Raw genomic sequence first — 19,254 nt, 5'->3', positions numbered from 1 at the left:
CCCATACTACCCGAGGGCTGTTTATGAATAAACAGATTTTTAAATGATTCTCAAGTGTGCCACCATAGCACTTTTGGGAATGCCACAAAGTGATGCCACAGCTGCGATATATTAAGATACAACAGTAACACTATCATAACATTAAGCTTAAAACCTGTGCTCGACAGCCTGGGACAGATGGCCTAAGTACATCGTTATCTAAAAGAGATATTTGTTATTTGGGTTGTACATTCAAAAAAAGTGATGCATGTCAATCAAGCAAGACATGAAGTGCCTGCCTGTCTGCCAGGTGACCTCAAGTGCCCCATGCACAATCCGGGTTGGATAGTGTAGGAGTAACAATCAGCAATAACAAAACAGGAAGAAGCAGCAACATGCTACTGCCACGACCAGAATTTTTGGAATTGTTGTGCACCAACTGCAGATTTCGAACAGAACAAAATGGGACATGCGTTGGATGCAAATGCACTTATACAGGGTGGGTAGAAGCCCATTTATAAAAGAAACACTTGAACTCAAATGAGCAATACTAAAGTGGTCTGACCAAAAGTGAAGATTCTTTTGCTTGAATGAACAATAATATGATTCCTCACATAAACGAATAGATACATAAGTAGGAATGTAATGAGTGCCTAGAAGTTTGCATTGATCGTTAAATAATCGATTTAGACTATAACAATGTCTTTTTCATGATACGAAATGCTATCATGAAAAACAAATGAAAGTTTCTCCATACTTAAAGGAGCATCAGGCCCTGAGTCAGTAGTGGAAATTCCACATTCCCATGGCAGGGAACGATCTCTCCATAGGACACCAATTGATGACTTTCCACAAAGTTGTACGTATGCCTCATTCACCCAAAAATAAATTCAAGACTGCTCCAATGGACAGCTTGGGTCATTCAGCATTGTGTACAGATCTGAAAAATAAGAGCTATTTGTTTTTCAGATTGTGTCTTCGTTTAATAAAAGGTGATCCTTCATGCTCTGAAGTGTGGTTCACTGCATATAAATCACCTAAAATGTAAGATTTGTTGTTACATCTCTTAGCTAGATTGGGCCAAATTAAGCAAAAAGCCAAACTTTTATACACTCTACTATGGAGTGATTTGGATTTGGGCTGAGACCATCAACTCATTACACTTCAGGCCAGTTTAATCCGAGGCAGCTGCATGGATGTAAAACCAGGATTCTCTTAGCAGCGCTGGCTTAAGGGGCTCCGGCGATGGAATCATGAACCCTCTTGAGCTACTCGGCCATTTCCACTAGTTGTCATGTATTCAAACACAGCGCTGTCTGCCTGCGTATTCCAGTTGCCAGAAGTATGCATGCCAGGAAGGGTCAAACAGTGTTTCAAACACACACAAGCAAGAGGACGGTGAGAGCTGTTAGGGCAGTGGACGAGACATACGCGAAGGCCATGACGTAAAAATACTCATAACGATCAGAAGCAATTCGTTATCAGCATCAGAATTATTGCTTTTTTAATCACAACACATCAAGTGAGTGAAGGATTATAATTGAATCCTAGATTTGAAGCTTTCGTGACTGCAAGGATTCATATTCTTAGGTTTTTTCGGTAAAGTCACGTAGGTAAAAAATGTAAATTAATAAAAGTAAAATAAAAACAAAATAACATGAAATAATAATATAAAATTTAACTTTAATTAATTTACATTTTTTACCTACGTAACTTTACCGAAAAAACCTAAGAATATGAGAATTGAATCCAACAATAGCAGAAAAGCATAATATTGTTTAATACCAATTGGAAAAAATACAATATCTTTGTTTCTATATATGTTAATTTGAATATAATTCCAATTTGAAGAGATACATTAACCAGAGACCAATCAGTCTCTGTGCATGTTTGCATCTTGCCAAATTTTGAAGTCATTGTATTTTGATGCTAATTACTGTATTCTGCTGCTAAGCCGATAATCCAAAGCAAACCGACATGCACGTATTCACGTAAATTGGTTTGCTTTACAATTCCAGTTTTAAGTCACTGAGCAGCATGAAACCCAGGTTGAAGGATGCCCAGATAGAAATTATGAAATGCACAATTCCTGGATCGAAAACTGAACTGCATTATCGTCTTGCATAATGGCCTATAATATAACAGTGTCCAAAGGTGAATTGGTCCTTTACCACCACATAGGACAAGTTTCATTGTATCATTATTTCATTTTATACAATTCCTAAGTTAAGTTATCCTCAAGGACTATCTCACCTGCAAATTAAATTGTGCAATTAAAAAAATCCATGTCAGACTAAGATAATGACGGTGTTATTGCACAGACATAAAATTGGATTATATTGAAAAGCCCCTTATTGCAAGAGAAATGAAATCTTATCATTTATTTTGTTAAAACAAATTTGAACTATTTTTAATCCATGGCCTTATGTCACGTCAATGTTAAGTCACACCATGCAAGCAGGAAACTTACTGGACTGGGGATAGCATCTGGGTCTATCCTATGCCGCGTTTTCTGTTGGGCCAACGGTTCAGCAAGTCGCTGAACGTGACGCAAAAAAATAAACCAAAATAAATAATAAAAAATATATATCCATTTCCACGCAGCATGGAGGAAACACAAAACAGCAGACACAGGAGAAACAGAGAATGCAACAATGTATCGGATGGAAGAGAGTTGCGCGTGTTAATCAGAATAAAAACGACACTCCTCGCTGAGAGGGGTGGTCTTTAAATCAAACGGCCGCAAGAGGTCTGTTGATTACTTTCCGTCAATTGATGCAATCGCACAATACCACCATGTAAAATGTCATTTAGTTTCAAATATATTTTCGGGAAGCACTCTTACGAATTAAAAAGCTAAATATATATAACAGCAAGACAGCGTTAAGCTCCACACCTACCGGGCTTGGGATGGAGTCAGGGTCAAGACGGCGTGGTCCTGGTGCCTGCTGGGGGCCCGATCCTTGTGGCGCTGGACCGAAGTTTGGCTGCTGAGCGGGGTAGCTGCCATGATAGCCAGGCTGAGGAGCCCGAGGCTGCCCGCCATATGCACCTGAGAAAAAAAAATAGCCCACGAATGCCCAACACGTTACAGTCCGTGATGTTCCCCAGAAACTAAAGTTTTACATTTAACTTTAAAACAAGTGGGGCCCATCAATGTTCAATATCACATTTTCAAAGCAGTGCTGCGACTCATATAATTTCTATGTAGGTTGTGTACACATAGGGATATTTCACCAATGCCATGTGTTTGACATGTGGGAGCAAACCGCTGTGCTTGGAGAAAATCATTGAGCTTATGACTGAGTAACACGTAAAGTTTTGCACAGACAAAATCAATAATCTATTGCCGCAACTTCATAGTGGAAGAATGACTTCTTTCAAGTTAATTTACAATATCCACCCATGACTCAGGGTTGCCATTGTAAATCACTGCCACTCAAATGTTGCTTTGAGCAAAGAGGTGCTTTGTGACCATGACGAACCATTCTGCTGGGGTGGGTATCCGTGCTGGCCTTGTCCAGGCCCACCCTGGGGCTGCATTCCAGGGATGGCTCCTGTGGGCCCAGTGGGGGGCATGGGAGGCATGCCATGGGCACCAGCCATGGGCATAGGAGGGCCCCCATATTGCTGCTGTCCTCCAAGTGAGGTGGGGGGTGGCTGAGCTCCTGCCAAAAACAAGACACCAGCAGATGAAATGTAGGAAAGGTAATACTATAATTAGCATCTTGATAGCATGTTAATTAAATTAAAATAGGAGTGGAAATAGATTAAACCAATACAAAAATACACCATCGCAAAAACTGCATCCCATTCAAGATCAGCACATATTTTCAAGTCCTTCATTTTGTTTCCAAACTATAAGTTTGGATGCAGTAGATGATAAAACGGTATACAGTATATAATTTCATGTTGTGTTGTAATTCCTCACTATGTATGATAACCAGGGTTCAAATGAGAGCCTTGGTTAGAACATTAAGAGCAAGAAATAAAAGAGTTGCCCTTGTTGTTAAATATAGCAATCCTATTATGTCTAGGTCTCCATATAAGGCTGAATGTCAGACAATCATTATTGTCAGTTTGAGCGTCACACCCCACCGTGGACAGATTATTTGGTTTACGGTTATTGGCATGGTACATTTTTAAGTATACAACACGAGACAAAGTGGTTGAGAAATGTATGCGTACACAGCCATTTGAGTGAAACCAACCAACCTATAAACCAATTTAACACGGAGGCTTTTGCGACCAATATCATCCATAAGAGGTTTTTTGGATTAGATCGTGTAAATATATAAATGTGTCGTTAAACCCACCACCACCCGACACAGCCAACTCGTAAGGGTTGTCACGTAAACAGAACATGCCAATTCGTCAAAATCTAACAATCTAATTGTAAATGTTGTGACTTGGCTCTCCAACACACCGGCGTGCTGTACTAGTAACGAATTGGCATGTTCTGTTTACGTGACAACCCTTACTAGTTGGTGGTGGCGGGTTTAACGACACATTTATATATTTATACGCGATCTAACCCAAAAAAACTCTATTATGGACTATTAATCAATTATTGGGAGCCAATATTTCGTTTTTTTCTGCTTGTAAGCATAGACTTTAATATATTTATGTCAAATGGCAAAATTACCTCTCTCTTCGAGAAAATAAAATTACCATCAATACTGTCACATCATAGCCAATTTTTCCTGTGGGATGGAAGATCAACTAAAGTAGTTGCAACAAGCATGCAAATTGTTCCTTTGTTCATCAATGAAAGACACTAAAGGGACTGTAAAAGTTAACTTATACAGAGTTGAGCTTAACACAGTTAACAGCAGTGAGTGGTAAAATTATAAGCACAAACATCCGATTCCAAATTTCCACTAGCACATCCGAGCCGAGCCAAGTCAGCATAGGGCTCTCACGGTACTGGTGGTTTTCTACTTTCACGATGTTACACTGGCTTCCCAGGGCATCTGAATCCGATTCGGGGCCAAGCACGGATAGGAGCAAAGCAAATTACACTCAATGTGTGTGATCTTCTTGGTTCTTTCGGTAAAGTCACGTAGAGTGGAAATAATAAAATAATAAAAATAAAACATAATAAAATAATTCTCACGACGTTTCGGCCACAACGCAAGCAGCCGTCCTCAGGTGGAGAGCAGGTCTGTCGAGTAGACAGTCTGAATTACGTGACTTTACCGAAAGAACCAAGAAGATGAATCCCTGTAGTCACGAAAGCTTTAAATAGAAATGTGTGATGTTAGTCAATACACTTAGGACAGTCACTGCATCGTCTACACGGATTTGGGCTCATAGTGGTAAACTTACCATATGGAGTTGAGCCAGGGGGCCCTTGGAACTGGGTTGCTCCTCCACCCAGTGTCATTGCCCCCATCTGATTGGTCAGCTGCTGAGGTCCTGTCGGAGGACCCGCATTCTGATAGGGTTGCTGTTGCTGATGGGTCGAGAGTGGGGGTCCTGCATTCTGATAGGCCGGCTGATGGGCATTTGGAGGGGGGCCTGCGTTTTGATAGGCTGGCTGATGGGCAGTTGGAGGAGGCCCTGCGTTTTGATAGGCCGGCTGTTGCTGATGTGTCATGGGTGGCCCCGCGTTCTGATAGGCTGGTTGCTGGTTACTTAGGGGTGGTCCTGCATTCTGATATGCCGGCTGCTGGTAGGGTTGCATGGGTGGGGGCGATGCTCCCCCAGGAGGGATGAACCCCTGCGATATGGGAGGTCTGCGGGTACAAAATAAAAAAAGAAAAACAATGACTGTCATTAGCAAAGACAACGTTGTAGCTCAGGTCAGACACAACTTACAGGCAAGAGTCGAGGCGGTTTGCTCCACTGGTGGTGATGGAAACATTCAAGTATAGTTTTGGTGAAAAGTGGGAAAATAAACATTCAACAAGACATGAATCTAGCCAAGAATGCCATCTGCTTCAATGATAATTTCTATTGGCGGTTTTAAATCAGAGATGAAAATCCACTTTTCCATGATGGGGCCCAGTCTCTCAATCGGATGACCACTTTTAGCTTCTGCAGAAACGGTATACAGGTGGAAAATAGTCATGGCTGGAGCAACAAACAATAATTACTGCATATCTGGGATAAAGCTAGGGTATTCAACAACATAAAAACCAAAAACTGTGATTTCATGTTTTTGTTGACAACCACCAATATCACAAAAGACTATCCTCCCTTGAGACAGCAGTAGAAATTGCACATTTACAAAATGGGAGCCAACTTCTCCGTAACAAAGCACTGTTGATTTCCCTCCAAGTAATGCTTATTTCATTGGCTACAGAGAAATGACGACCATACCAAAATGCAAGCCAAATCAAAATATAAAAACTACCTTGCACACGTGTAAATGAAGATGGCACGAGTAAATACCAATGCTCTTCATCTAAGAAATCCTCATCGAGTGTCAAGACTGTTATCAGGCGTGAGTGGCAGCTCACCTTTGCCCGGAGGGCCCGTTCTGAACGTCCCCTTGTGAGAACTGGTTATATCCAGCCTGGGGTCCTGGTGGGGGTGCGGATGGGTCCATGGGCAGTGGAGGGCCCATGCCAGGCTTCATGGCTCCTGTGCAACAACGACACAAGGGATGAGCAACATGACTCACACCGCTTACCATACATACGAGATGTCTAATCGAAAACAAAGTCAGAACTGGTTAGGCGGAGCTGTGAGGTGAAAGCGCTTAACTCACAATCAAAAGGGCGCAAGCTTCCTTATCTTCTTGGTTCTTTCGGTAAAGTCACGTAGAAGGGAAACATTTTTTATTATTCTATTATATTATTTTATTATGTTTTATTTTAATTTTTTTATTATTTCCCTTCTACGTGACTTTACCGAAAGAACCAAGAAGATGAATCCCTGCAGTCACGAAAGTTTTAAATCGAAATTTAAGCTTCCTTATGATAATACGAAATAACTATGTCTTGATTGAACAAGAAAATCTTTACTTACTAAGTCTCAAGACACTTTATTCATCAGTCCTGCATTGCAATGCTTGGACAATTCCATTCATACTTGTGTGGCTTCATGTGCGGAAAAAAAGATGCATCCAGAGAAAGGATAAAACACGCTTGACATCATAAAGACAGATTCTGGAATCCAGTTCTGTACTGCCATCTCCAAGCCACCACACAGCTCAAAGGTAAGCCAGATGTCAGCCCAGCACATCATTCATTCAGGTTCACTAAAATTAATACCCCTCTATGGCAAATCAGTGGCTGTGCTATGAAGAGAAAGACCCTTGCCGTAGGAATGTGAATTTTCCACCCCTGGCTCAGCCCATATAAGAGACGAATGCTGCCTCGAGCTCATTTTTGAATGGAGGCATTATGACTGATAAACTAAAAGCCTACAAGTGTAACTCAAATTATTGAAGGCATACAATCGAGATGACATCCAGAAAATACTCAAGTACTTTTAAGGCACATGAGATTAAAGAGAGAGCAATTTTATAAAATCAAATGGCCAATTATTTGGTACATCAATAGTTCACCCTATGGCCACCCAATGACCTTAATTATGAGCCGTATTGAAAACGTACTTCCAGCGTGAAACTATTAAAAGTTGATGCCCACATAATTAGAGTTGATGAAAATAGGTAAAAACACATTCCTGCGGAGGGAGCTGGTAGGAACGTTGGTTTGCTCGGTCAATGGCCAGGGTCAACGGCGGCGTGGTGTATTCCGCAAATATGCCCGACTGTGAGAGGGCGGGCACAATCCGGCGTGAGTAGGTTAAACGCTGCGTTTTATAAGGGCACCATGGGGTGAGCAGCCCCTCCCCACCCAGCCCCACCCCTCCCACCCAGCCCCACCCCTCCCACCCAGCCCCACCCCTCCCACCCAGCCCCACCCCTCCCACCCAGCCCCACCCCTCCCACCCAGCCCCACCCCTCCCACCCAGCCCCACCCCTCCCACCCAGCCCCACCCCTCCCACCCAGCCCCACCCCTCCCACCCAGCCCCACCCCTCCCACCCCTCCCCACCCCTCCCACCCCTCCCACCCAGCCCCACCCCTCCCACCCAGCCCCACCCCTCCCACCCAGCCCCACCCCTCCCACCCAGCCCCACCCCTCCCACCCAGCCCCACCCCTCCCACCCAGCCCCACCCCTCCCACCCAGCCCCACCCCTCCCACCCAGCCCCACCCCTCCCACCCAGCCCCACCCCTCCCACCCAGCCCCACCCCTCCCACCCAGCCCCACCCCTCCCACCCAGCCCCACCCCTCCCACCCAGCCCCACCCTTCCAACCCACCCTCCCTCCCCACCCAGCCCCTCCCCACCCTCCCTCCCCACCCTCCCCTCTCCACCCAACCCCACCCCTCCCATTTTTGGATGCACGACGGACGAACACAATAAACCCCTGTGGGCTGGTTTAACCAGGAGGTTCCTACCAGTATAACTTTTACACCAAGCCAAATAGCCACTATCTACATAAGCAAAAGAGAGACAAAGATCCTTTATATTGCAATACAGACTGCTGATATCAGTGATGTTATTAAAAAGCAGTGGCATACACAAAAAAAGCTCCCCCGTATAGCTTGAACATACTGTTGGGGCAAGTGCTGTTAGTGAGCACCTATCAAGGCCGGCACGGCACACGAGAGGGTAGGTGGCCAACACCAAGCCTGGCTGTCTTGGTCTCCATAGTGCCAATGTTTACACACCGCACCGAGGGGGAAGCCCACGACCAGTTCAGATAATCGTCACCTCTGTTGGCCGTGAGCGGGAATCAGACCCGGGTCGCCGGGTTTGTAGCGCAGAACACTAACCGCTACACGAACGCTCCCCACTTATACACATGAACACACACGCACGCGAATTCCCATGCACGCACACACGAACGCAAAACCACACACGTGACAATAAAAATCAAATCCGTCCTTCGAAGAGTTCCTTTAATCAAGAGGAAGTAGAAACGCAAACCGCTCCACACTCACCAGATGCCGACACAGGCGGTGGACCCCCATAGCCTTGCTGGGGCGGCCCATTGTGGATGTTCTGTGGGGGGGCTGGGGCCTGCTGGTATTGGGGACCGTAGGGAGCATGATACTGCCCGTAGCCCGACTGGGGAGGCCCATACGCTGGGGCAGACGCGTGTCCTTGCTGATTCATGGCTCAGCACTTGCACATCCCCAGAAGACGTCCACACCTGAAGGAACTATGCCTGCGGGAATACGACAATAGGAACATTTTGTGAGCGCTGGATCATGATTATAAATGCATCAATTCATGCGATCATTCCACATCATAAACACACATGCTTCAAATGGTGATTTCCTTGGCTTAACAAAACACTTAGTCTGACATTCTTGAAATTAAATCCCAAGCAAAATAAACTGTTGTTGTTTAGTAGGCACACACCACAGCAGTGTATCGCAGGCCATCAAACTAAAGTTTTTGAAGCATTAAGAAACGTGTAAAGTCACACTAATGTGACATAAATACGTGTTGACATTGGGCAATCTAGTTTTTTCTGCACCCACACAGGAGTCCCTTCACATCAATTAAAAGTGGGGGAGCACTGGCGGTGCAAGGTGGGGGCCCCTACATGTCAGGCTGTGATGACCGGCGCACGAAGGAGAAAGTGATTATTATTATTATTTTGCTTGATTACCAATAGACATTTCAACTCCTGTTTACCAATATTATACTGACAATGTTTTGCAATTTAATGCAATTGGTTTTCCAATTATGCCTTCCTCCAATCAAAATTCTTGGCCAAATAAATCCTTGACCAAAACCCAACTGAAATCAAAATGAATAAAACTCAATTCAGCTTTCCAGGGTAAATAAACAATTATGGATGGAGATTGACTTAGTCCAATCATACATCCAGCGTCAATTAAAAGTATTTCTCTTATATACAAAAATACTCGAAGAGGCATTAACCAAACATCCAAACCAAGACTATTTCACAAAATCTTCAGATTCAGTGAGGACTTCCTATGTGAATATAAACTCAAATAAACACTTATGGTATTACAAAAGTTTGGGATCTGTACAAGCAAGGGACTATGTACACGTACATAGAACATTTGGCATAGGAAATTAAATTGATTTTTTTTGGCTTCGACATGGGCACACAATGGGCAACTTTGCAAAACATCGTAGTCTTCAAAGTCCACATCACAAGAGATTGCATTTTGGTAACTTGCGGATGGTTGTAGGAATCTGCCCTGAAAGCATGTGCAAACTGGCTCAAGGATGAGCCCACTGTCCATGAGGATATTCAGAAACTTAATTCAATAAAGTACATGTTTGTGTTCATTTATGCCACTACTATCAGCATCTTCATCAAGGTTACCATTCTTGCACAAGCTGTTTAATTGTCAACTCTGTCAGGTGCAAAGGAGTGCTAAATTAGCCACTCAGGTACAGACCACAGAAAACTGCATCATGAGCTGCATAACAGCACTGCTGACTCAGCTGGTTGGGTCGTAAATTAGAGTACAGTTCCTTGGTTGCCAATGCCTACCTTAATGTACCACCAAGTATTGTCACCCCGGAGAAATAATGGGAAGCATCCAACCCTGGCCTAGATTTGAATTCACAAACATATAGCTGCTGACCCTGCTGCTCTACTAAGTGAGGCACATCAGAAATATATTAAGTAACAATACTTCTGTTTATTTTGGACATCGACACAATGTTTTTCATGCTTGTGGTTTGCCATTGTACACTACCATTTTTAAGCTGCTCCTTGTCATAACTATGTCTCCCTGTACATTTTACTTTGCATGAAAACCCACAATGTCTCAATAGGTCCTCTTTATGGTTTAAAAACTACCAATTCGAATAGTAAGCGTAGAAACTAGGCCCCAGGTAGTCCAAAGTTTAGGTGGTGCATTCCAATGGAAACAGCCACTGCAGAAAACTCAAAACATTTTGGCCAAGAGGCACGCATCATATGTGAATAGCACGTGTCGGGGCGACAAAACAAGTCGTTTTTGCCAATGGCAATCGGTGCCAGAGCAGACACACAACTTAACCAAGACACACATTTTTTTAAATACACATTCCCATTCCTGTTCGATGACCACCCTCAGCCACACCTTAAAGCACATTCACCTTTATGTTCGCAGTCATTGCTCAGCTATTAATGTTATATAAAAAAAATGCCATGTCCTACCCTCACTCGCACACTGAAAGACCAAAATGCTCTACAGCGTCATGATGAAACACCTGTGTCACAAGATCCATGGGGAAGTGGCTTAAACCCCTATATTCCAACCTCATCGGCTAGGTTGGACTCCTGATACTCCTCCACGCACAAGACAACATGTATATGGAACAATGGGAACTACAAGGATTCATACTTTGTTTTTTTTTGGTAAAGTCACGTAGGTAAAAAATTAAAATAAATTAAATCACGACGTTTCGGGCACAACACAAGCGTCCTTCTTCAGTTAGGGACAACTTAGCGAAAGCACACCGCTTAAGTGTGTCTGAGAGGTGGCTTTTTTACCTACGTGACTTTACCGAAAAAACCAAAGAGTAATGGGAACTACTTTCTACATGTCTTATTTATGGCAACTCTTTATTAGCGTTGCAGGATGCAATTGCATGAATGACGCTATATACAATTAAATTAAGCAATCATCTCCTTTCTTCGCTACCAGTTTTTGCTAGGAAACTACTGAGCCTCAATAAAGTTTGGATTAAAAAAACCCTAAACATGTGTCCATCCATTATCACCGGATAAATGTGTTCACGGTAAGAATATAAAAACTGCACAATACAACATGACACGTCCACAATACTGTGTACTCCACTCTTCATTAAACTATTACACTATTTATCAAAACTAGGGTTTTGTTAAATTCACTTACTACTATCACTGATGTTTCTCAGGATATAATTTGCGCAAGTTTTTATATTTTTCACAAACCAATATAACGCCGAACCTAAATAAGCAGCCAATAATTTTCTGAAACTTTAAAGAGTAAAGATGATTCATAGAATAGCAAAGCTGTCAATAAAGTCGACAGAAGTGGCTGAAAGGATTTGTAGAGAAAACAAACCCAGAAATGACACGTAGTACATACTTGAGCAGCCCTCAGCATATACAATGATGCATGTGCCCCCTTGATGCAAAGAGCAGAGCTGGGCCATGGCATATACGTGTACATGTCAAGGCAACTGCAATGTTTTAATAGTGCAAGTACAAGGTAAAGGTTAAAGTACGCGCCACTCATAGCGCTGATGCCACCGCGGCGGAGGTGGGGTCTGCGCCATTCAAGAGGGCATCTGTTCCAATCATCCGCGCTGGTCACACAGGGTTACAATGAAAGCTAGTATCCACTCTTTACCGCCCCCCCATAGACTTATCTTAGCAAAATAACACCTGCCAATTCACTTACAATAATGCACCCACAAACAGGCAAAACAAAAACAATTATTCAACTATTTTGGTAGCCTAATTGAGTTGAGTGGGCTAAGTAGGGATATAACAAATTCCCACCTGTCAACTCCCGATGGTAGTTCGATGCATTGTTATAAATCAGGGACACAATTCAAATCAATATTTCAGTGTCTTGCTTACATTTCCCCATTTGTAAATGTTCATGTTTTTCTTTTTCTTTTGTACAATTCTGTCCTTCCATTAGCCTAAATAATCTGAATATAATTGACAAAATTCGAACAAATTTTGACACATGCAATTCAATGCACATAGCGATCTTAAATGTTTCATATCAATTGATTCAAGGATTGTTACACTCATACTAAGTAGCATAGACAGTCAACTATAACAGCTCAATTACTGCCTATTAGTGTACATGCAAACATATTTCCCTATGGAAAAGTCATTGAGATTGATACTTGGTCAAAGTTTTGCCAGTGATCCAATTTGCATTTGGTTAAACTTCATCCACCTGATTCTCATGCATACAATAAATAAAATTAATTGTGAGCATAAGAATACATTATTTTCGAGTCATATATTTTGCATGCAATTAGTTAAAATTACCCCTATAGCTACTGAAGGTGCTATAATTCACTACGTTAAAAACAAAAACCTATTATCAAACTCAATCATGAGCCTGAATTGTGCCAATTTCTTGAATTTTAAAGAGAAAATATCTTTACCAGTGAGTCATTTGTTTGAAATTTCTCTATTAATTTAACCAAGTGTGCACTAAGGTAGTGCACATTAAGAATTTATAATTTACATCATTCATAAGAACAGACTATTTTGTGTCCATGTCACAGCCAAAAAGACAAATTTTAAAATTATACAATTATATTACATAACAAGATCTCATGGAACAAAAATTACATATCTTGAATCTTCAGGAGAGCTCACCTCATATTAAGAAAAGAAAAACCCAACTGGCAGAAATATTAATAACCTATTGGTTGGATAACAGTGGTTAAACATTGCTTTAAATGTGGCTTCAAGATTTAACAATAGAATTGCTTCCAGCTTAAGAAAAAAAATCTTCCAGCTCACAAAGTAAATCCAATACAGCCCACAGCCGCTCAGCATCCAAACCACACACCGCCACTCCAAGCAATGCAGCCTTCATTCCATATCAAGTCCAAAACTACGTAACGTACATCTTAAAACAAAATTTAATACATTTTATTCAAAGCTTATACATACAGTTTGTGCCAGAAACATTGTTAGAAGAAATCAGACTTCAGATATTTGCCAGCACAACTGTGGATTGTTGTTGTTTCACTCGACCAGTCCCACCACAACAACCTGATCATGTGTTAAGACATCACACGTTCTTTAAGGTATTCTCAGCATAAAATGCTCTGGTGTCGGTAGTAATCAACAGTGGCTGTTATGAGAATATGGAATTTCCGCTAATGCTGAGGAGATGAACGCTGTCCCATTGCTCATGTGAGAATCAGAATCTTTATTTATCCTAGAGAAATCCCATGAGCTCTTTTTCACAGATATCCAGAAAAAGGGAGGACTGTTTTTTTTACTCATAGGACTCAAACCTTTGCACCCATGATAATTAGTTTGGCCGCAAATGCACGAGTGGGCTACACAGCTGCCTAAATGATAGTCTGTAATCTCATCATATAAAATGTGTGTCACAAAACATAGCTGCCTAAATGATAGTCTGTAACCTCATCATAAAAAATGTGTGTCACATAGGGCCAAAGTAGCAACTATAGAGAAGAGGCCCTTCCACCAGGGAGCACAGCTGCAGCACTGCCAATTTCCTTACAAGCACTGCTCCCCCCCTTCGTGACGTCTCAGGCAGTGAAGTCTGTACACGTGGCTGCTTGATGTTCTTTGCCGAAGGAGCATTCTACTCTCTACAGAGCTGCTCTCAACCTCGCTTACCCCAACCTACTCACCTCAATCTGGTCTACAATGTGCACATTTTATTTCAACATGCTTACTTTCATCTAAATTCTACACATCTTAATTTGGTCTAAACCCTGCACATTTTAATTTGCTTAAACTGTTAAACCTTGCACATCTTAACCTGCTCCCTTTGATATAAATAACCAGGACTTAACATTTTCTAACCCCCTGCATATCTTAACATGCTCATTTTCATATTATCTAAACCCAGCATCTTTAACTGGTCTAAGCATTTCTTACCTTAACACTCATTATGCCCTAAAAACTGCTCATATTTATCTCGAGCAGCTGTTGAGAAATTGCAGTTGACACTGCAGCAAATGCACACGCTTGAGTTTACTGTTTTGCGAGTTAGCCATTATTATTGTTGGTGTATATCGAGCAATAGCTACCATTAGTATTATATTCCACAACAAAGTAGGGCAACTATGTCTGGCCAACTGACATCACTGCAGTTAATTAAACTATTTCTGAGAGTACAATCCACGTTACGCTAGAAAATACTTTAAGAGCATGCTACGTGGCATTAATATTGACGACACACCAATCCTGATAAGTGTTCGGTTTATGTTGACTTCTTAAGCAAGCCAGTGACATGATTTAGACTTAAGGGCTAGGGTTATGGTTAATACAACGGAGTGGACTTTCTGGGTTAATTACTACAGTTGCCTATGACAAAATCCCCCAAAATGCACCCAATTTCAGATTATGGAAAGCAAACAGGATGGAGTCCGGAGCCTGGTTAGTATGGGAAACAAGCTGAGAAAAACAAACGTTGTAGGCTTGGGCTCTGAGGTGGCCAGGAAATGGCAGTACAGCAATGTATCCGTTAAGCACAGGCTGGGGTCTAGATACAACTTAAAATTATGTTTATGGTTGGGATTATACAATGATAGAAGATTAGGACTGACCTCGCCATCATATTATATTTCAACCAAGCATGCAGACCGCTAACGAACATGAGAAATGCTCCACACATTTGAGCAAGAAGACACTAACTATTGGGTTAGGGATAACATTTTGACTCGACTACAAAGCTATGAATGAAATTTGGGGTCACGTTATGACCTGAGGCAGGATTGTGGTGATATGTTATGGTCAATAGTATATAAGCAATTGGGTTAGAGCAAATTCTTAAGTCAGCCTGTAAAGTGAATCCTCACTGGGCTTGTCGTCCAACAACAAACAGACGTTTCACGTTACACTTCATACAGCCATGCATTAATGGGATACAATTATACTTGTGGTGTTCAGAAAATAACACCGACATAAATTGACAGATCAATGTCCACTACACTTGCACACAACAACAATTAAATATTACAATCAAATTTAATAAAGTCAAATGTATGTACATATTGAACCATCTTTTAAAACTTCATCAACACCATCATCTTAATACCATCTGTATGAATACAATTTAACTAGGCTTTCGCGACAAATATTATCCATGAGGGTTTTTCGTTAAACATACTCTCCAACACACCGGTTTGCCATACTAGTGACATATTGGCATGTTTTGTTTATGTGACAACCCTGACTAATTGGCTGTGTTTGGTGGTGGCAGGTTTAACCATACATTTATAGTTACGCGATCTAATCCAAAAACCTCTATTATGGATATTTGAATAAAGTATACAGTATTAATGACAACTTTGTCATGATGATCATCATAAGCCTGAACCAATTGGCATGACTTGCATCACAACCACGATTAATTATCATTAATATTAAACTCATACTTATCAATATCAGAATTATCACTATAACTATGTATCACAATAATCATCTTGGGCATTATCACTACCAGAAACACAATTACTGCAAATTTCACAACCTATACTATCATAACCACCAATGTAATAATCATCAACACCTTCATTCACCACTACCGTTACCCATAATATTATTTGGGTCGTTACCCATAACTTACATACCATCAGCCATATTCAATCAATCTAATAATCAAATAACAATTAATGAACAATAACGTCATCAAATAACAATATCATTGTCAACACCGTCATATAATCGCCACCATCAAATCATCTCAATAGCAAACATCACTACCACCAAAAACAATCACAGTCAAACACAGAATAACTGTTACCATAAGCACTATCAATTAACTAGTATAAAAAAAATACTACAACAATAATAAAATAACATCCCCACCAAACCAGTTTCGTCACCAACGTCACTATCCCTCTATCAATAAAGATAATTAGCACCGGTTTCATCAACTCCGTAATCACCACCACAACTATCGCATCAACTTTCACCACCACAATAATCACAGCCACCACAACTACAATTATTATCACTTGCCAACGTCAACAGCATCACCACTATCGATTAAGAACACAATGACCACCACCAGCAGCAACATCAAATAAGACCCGCGCCACCATTACATCCGCAACCATCACCACCATCACCAAGCCTTCAACGTCACCACTGCCGGTTTCACATTATTTCCTCCCACATCGCTCCTTTCACAAACTCAACGTGTAAACAACAACATCACCACCAACTAAACAAAACAAACACAAAACTAACAAACAAACCCATCCCGCCACAAGTATTATAACAAACCCGGCCTCCCGTCAGGCAAAGGCCTTTCCCACAGCCACCATCACCATCACAGCCTAAAGAGGCGCACAGCTCCCCGCCGTGTTGAAGAAAACGCGAGGAAACCGAGCTGTAAGAGACGCACTGAACACGATCGAGACGGAGGATATACGGAGTGTGTAGACGATGTGAACTGATGAGAGCCATCACCTGCACGCCCGTGCCGAGCCTATGCAGCCTCGTCGCCCAGCAGAAGCGAGTGCCACGTCTCCCTGGGCCGAGGGCGGGGCCAGAGGTCACGGGGCGTGGTCACAAGACGAGTGGGCGGGGCTAGCGGCCAGCGAGAGGGAGGGGGGGTTGGTGAGGGTGCGAGTGGGCGGGGCTAGCGGCCAGCGAGAGGGAGGGGGGGGTTGGTGAGGGTGCGAGTGGGCGGGGCTACTCGCAAGATAAGTGGGCGGGGCTAGCGGCCAGCGAGAGGGAGGGGGGGGTTGGTGAGGGTGCGAGTGGGCGGGGCTAGCGGCGAGCGAGAGGGAGGGGGGGTTGGTGAGGGTGTGAGCGAGTGGGCGGGGCTAGCGGCCGGCGAGAGGGAGGGGGGGTTGGTGAGGGTGCGAGTGGGCGGGGCAAGCGGCTAGCGAGAGGGAGGGGGGGTTGGTGAGGGTGCGAGTGGGCGGGGCAAGCGGCCAGCGAGAGGGAGGGGGGGTTGGTGAGGGTGCGAGTGGGCGGGGCAAGCGGCTAGCGAGAGGGAGGGGGGTTGGTGAGGGTGCGAGTGGGCGGGGCTAGCGGCCAGCGAGAGGGAGGGGGGGGTTGGTTAGGGTGCGAGTGGGCGGGGCAAGCGGCGAGCGAGAGGGAGGGGGGGTTGGTGAGGGTGCGAGTGGGCGGGGCAAGCGGCCGGCGAGAGGGAGGGGGGGTTGGTGAGGGTGCGAGTGGGCGGGGCTAGCGGCGAGCGAGAGGGAGGGGGGGTTGGTGAGGGTGCGAGCGGGGCGGGGCTACTATGGGGAGACTGCGCATGCGCGTGGTAAACCAACACGTCGGCGCTCGCTGCTGAATCGATTCAGCTTAATTAATGTTGAACAACTTCGCTGTCGATTCCGACATGGGGATTATTACGCGTAAGAATCTGCAATTTCCGACTTATGCTACGTTTGCAGCTTCTTATGCCACTGCAGATCATCCACAATACAGTGTTGTAATATGGATTGCAAAGTACAATAAAGTTGTAGCGCAGGAATCGAATTGTGAAATAAATTATGAAATGGAAACACGACTACGATTCGTGCATCGACGGTGAACCCCGAATTGGACTTTGCTCGAGTTGGTCCACGTGACCTGAAAAGCCGGTGGGGGGGGAGGGGAGAATCGAGTCACGTGATTTATACGGGTGGGCACCACGTGACCGGAACGGCTACCACGTGGCCTGGGGGGCGACGTGAACGTGGTGGGAGGCGGGGCCACGTGATCCGGTTCGGAGCGTCACGTGCACCGCGCGACGTGTCGGGCCCACGTGACCGGACATCAGAATATAATGTTCCTAATTCATATAAAAACGGGGAAAATAAATATAATAAACGTAAACAATATCAGGTTAATTGTAATTTGCGAGTTAATCGCTGTGTCGAGCTGGGTGCCGGATTGACTGAGCGGAAGTTCGATTCACAAGACCATATATGGGTAAAGACGCACCCGATCGGAAATCTGTGATGGGTGATTTCGTCGGGAGCCCGATCCTCTCTCTCCCTTACCTCGCCACTCCCACGTGACGCAAGCGGCCTGCGCGTGCTCGCGGAAGTCACGTGACCCCGGCTTTTTGTGACGTCACGAGGCACGTGGTTTGGAGAGGCGAGCACGTGCGGGCAAGGCAACGTGGTTCATACTCGTCTTCTTGGTTCTTTCGGTGAAGTCACGTAGAATGGAAATAATAAAATAATAAAAATAAAACATAATAAAATAATTTTTATTTCCATTCTACGTGACTTTACCGAAAGAACCAAGAAGACGAATCCCTGCAGTCACGAAAGCTTTAAATCGTGGTTCATACTCTTTGGTTTTTTCGGTAAAGTCACGTAGGTAAAACAATGAATAAAATAAAATAAATGAAAACAACTTAATTAAATCACGACGTTTCGGAGGCAACACAAGCGCTTCCCACCCTTCCCCCAGGAGGGCTCCTGCTGTGAGCTGCTCATCCCCTGCTCCTCACTCACTCTCCAAAACTCATCAAATGTATTCGCACACCTCTTGGCGTCTCACAACTATTACAGCTTAGTACAATACAACTTCTCGCAGTCCTTGACTCTGCAAGCGACTCAACGAATAAGGGTAAATGTAGACTAAAACTTTCAGTGGAAAGCC

At 43.5% G+C, this 19,254-nt stretch overlaps 1 protein-coding gene across 2 annotated transcripts in view; it reads right to left on the bottom strand.

The window, feature by feature from the left end:
• SEC24C (SEC24 homolog C, COPII coat complex component) overlaps nt 1–17,241 on the bottom strand; it is a 47,177-nt gene extending 29,936 nt beyond the window's left edge. Inside the window, exons 1-7 of one of the 2 annotated variants that reach the window (XM_061571350.1) lie at nt 17,116–17,241; nt 8,942–9,168; nt 6,444–6,567; nt 5,308–5,717; nt 3,465–3,647; nt 2,880–3,031; nt 2,450–2,518 (exon numbers count right to left, since the gene is read on the bottom strand). In XM_061571350.1, the coding sequence (XP_061427334.1) occupies nt 2,450–2,518; nt 2,880–3,031; nt 3,465–3,647; nt 5,308–5,717; nt 6,444–6,567; nt 8,942–9,116 (1,113 nt within the window). In that variant the 5' untranslated portion in view covers nt 9,117–9,168; nt 17,116–17,241. The remainder of the gene's footprint in view (nt 1–2,449; nt 2,519–2,879; nt 3,032–3,464; nt 3,648–5,307; nt 5,718–6,443; nt 6,568–8,941; nt 9,169–17,115) is intronic. The other variant, XM_061571351.1, reaches the window with a different exon arrangement.
• Between the last annotated feature and the right edge of the window lie 2,013 nt (nt 17,242–19,254).

Source organism: Lethenteron reissneri, chromosome 47 (genome assembly GCF_015708825.2).
Source record: "Lethenteron reissneri isolate LAM-NWPU_2019-01 chromosome 47, ASM1570882v1, whole genome shotgun sequence".
In the NCBI taxonomy this organism is placed as follows: Eukaryota; Metazoa; Chordata; class Hyperoartia; order Petromyzontiformes; family Petromyzontidae; genus Lethenteron; species Lethenteron reissneri.
The sequence above is the reverse complement of the archived record's forward strand: the minus strand, read 5'-3'. Positions and strand labels throughout refer to the sequence as shown.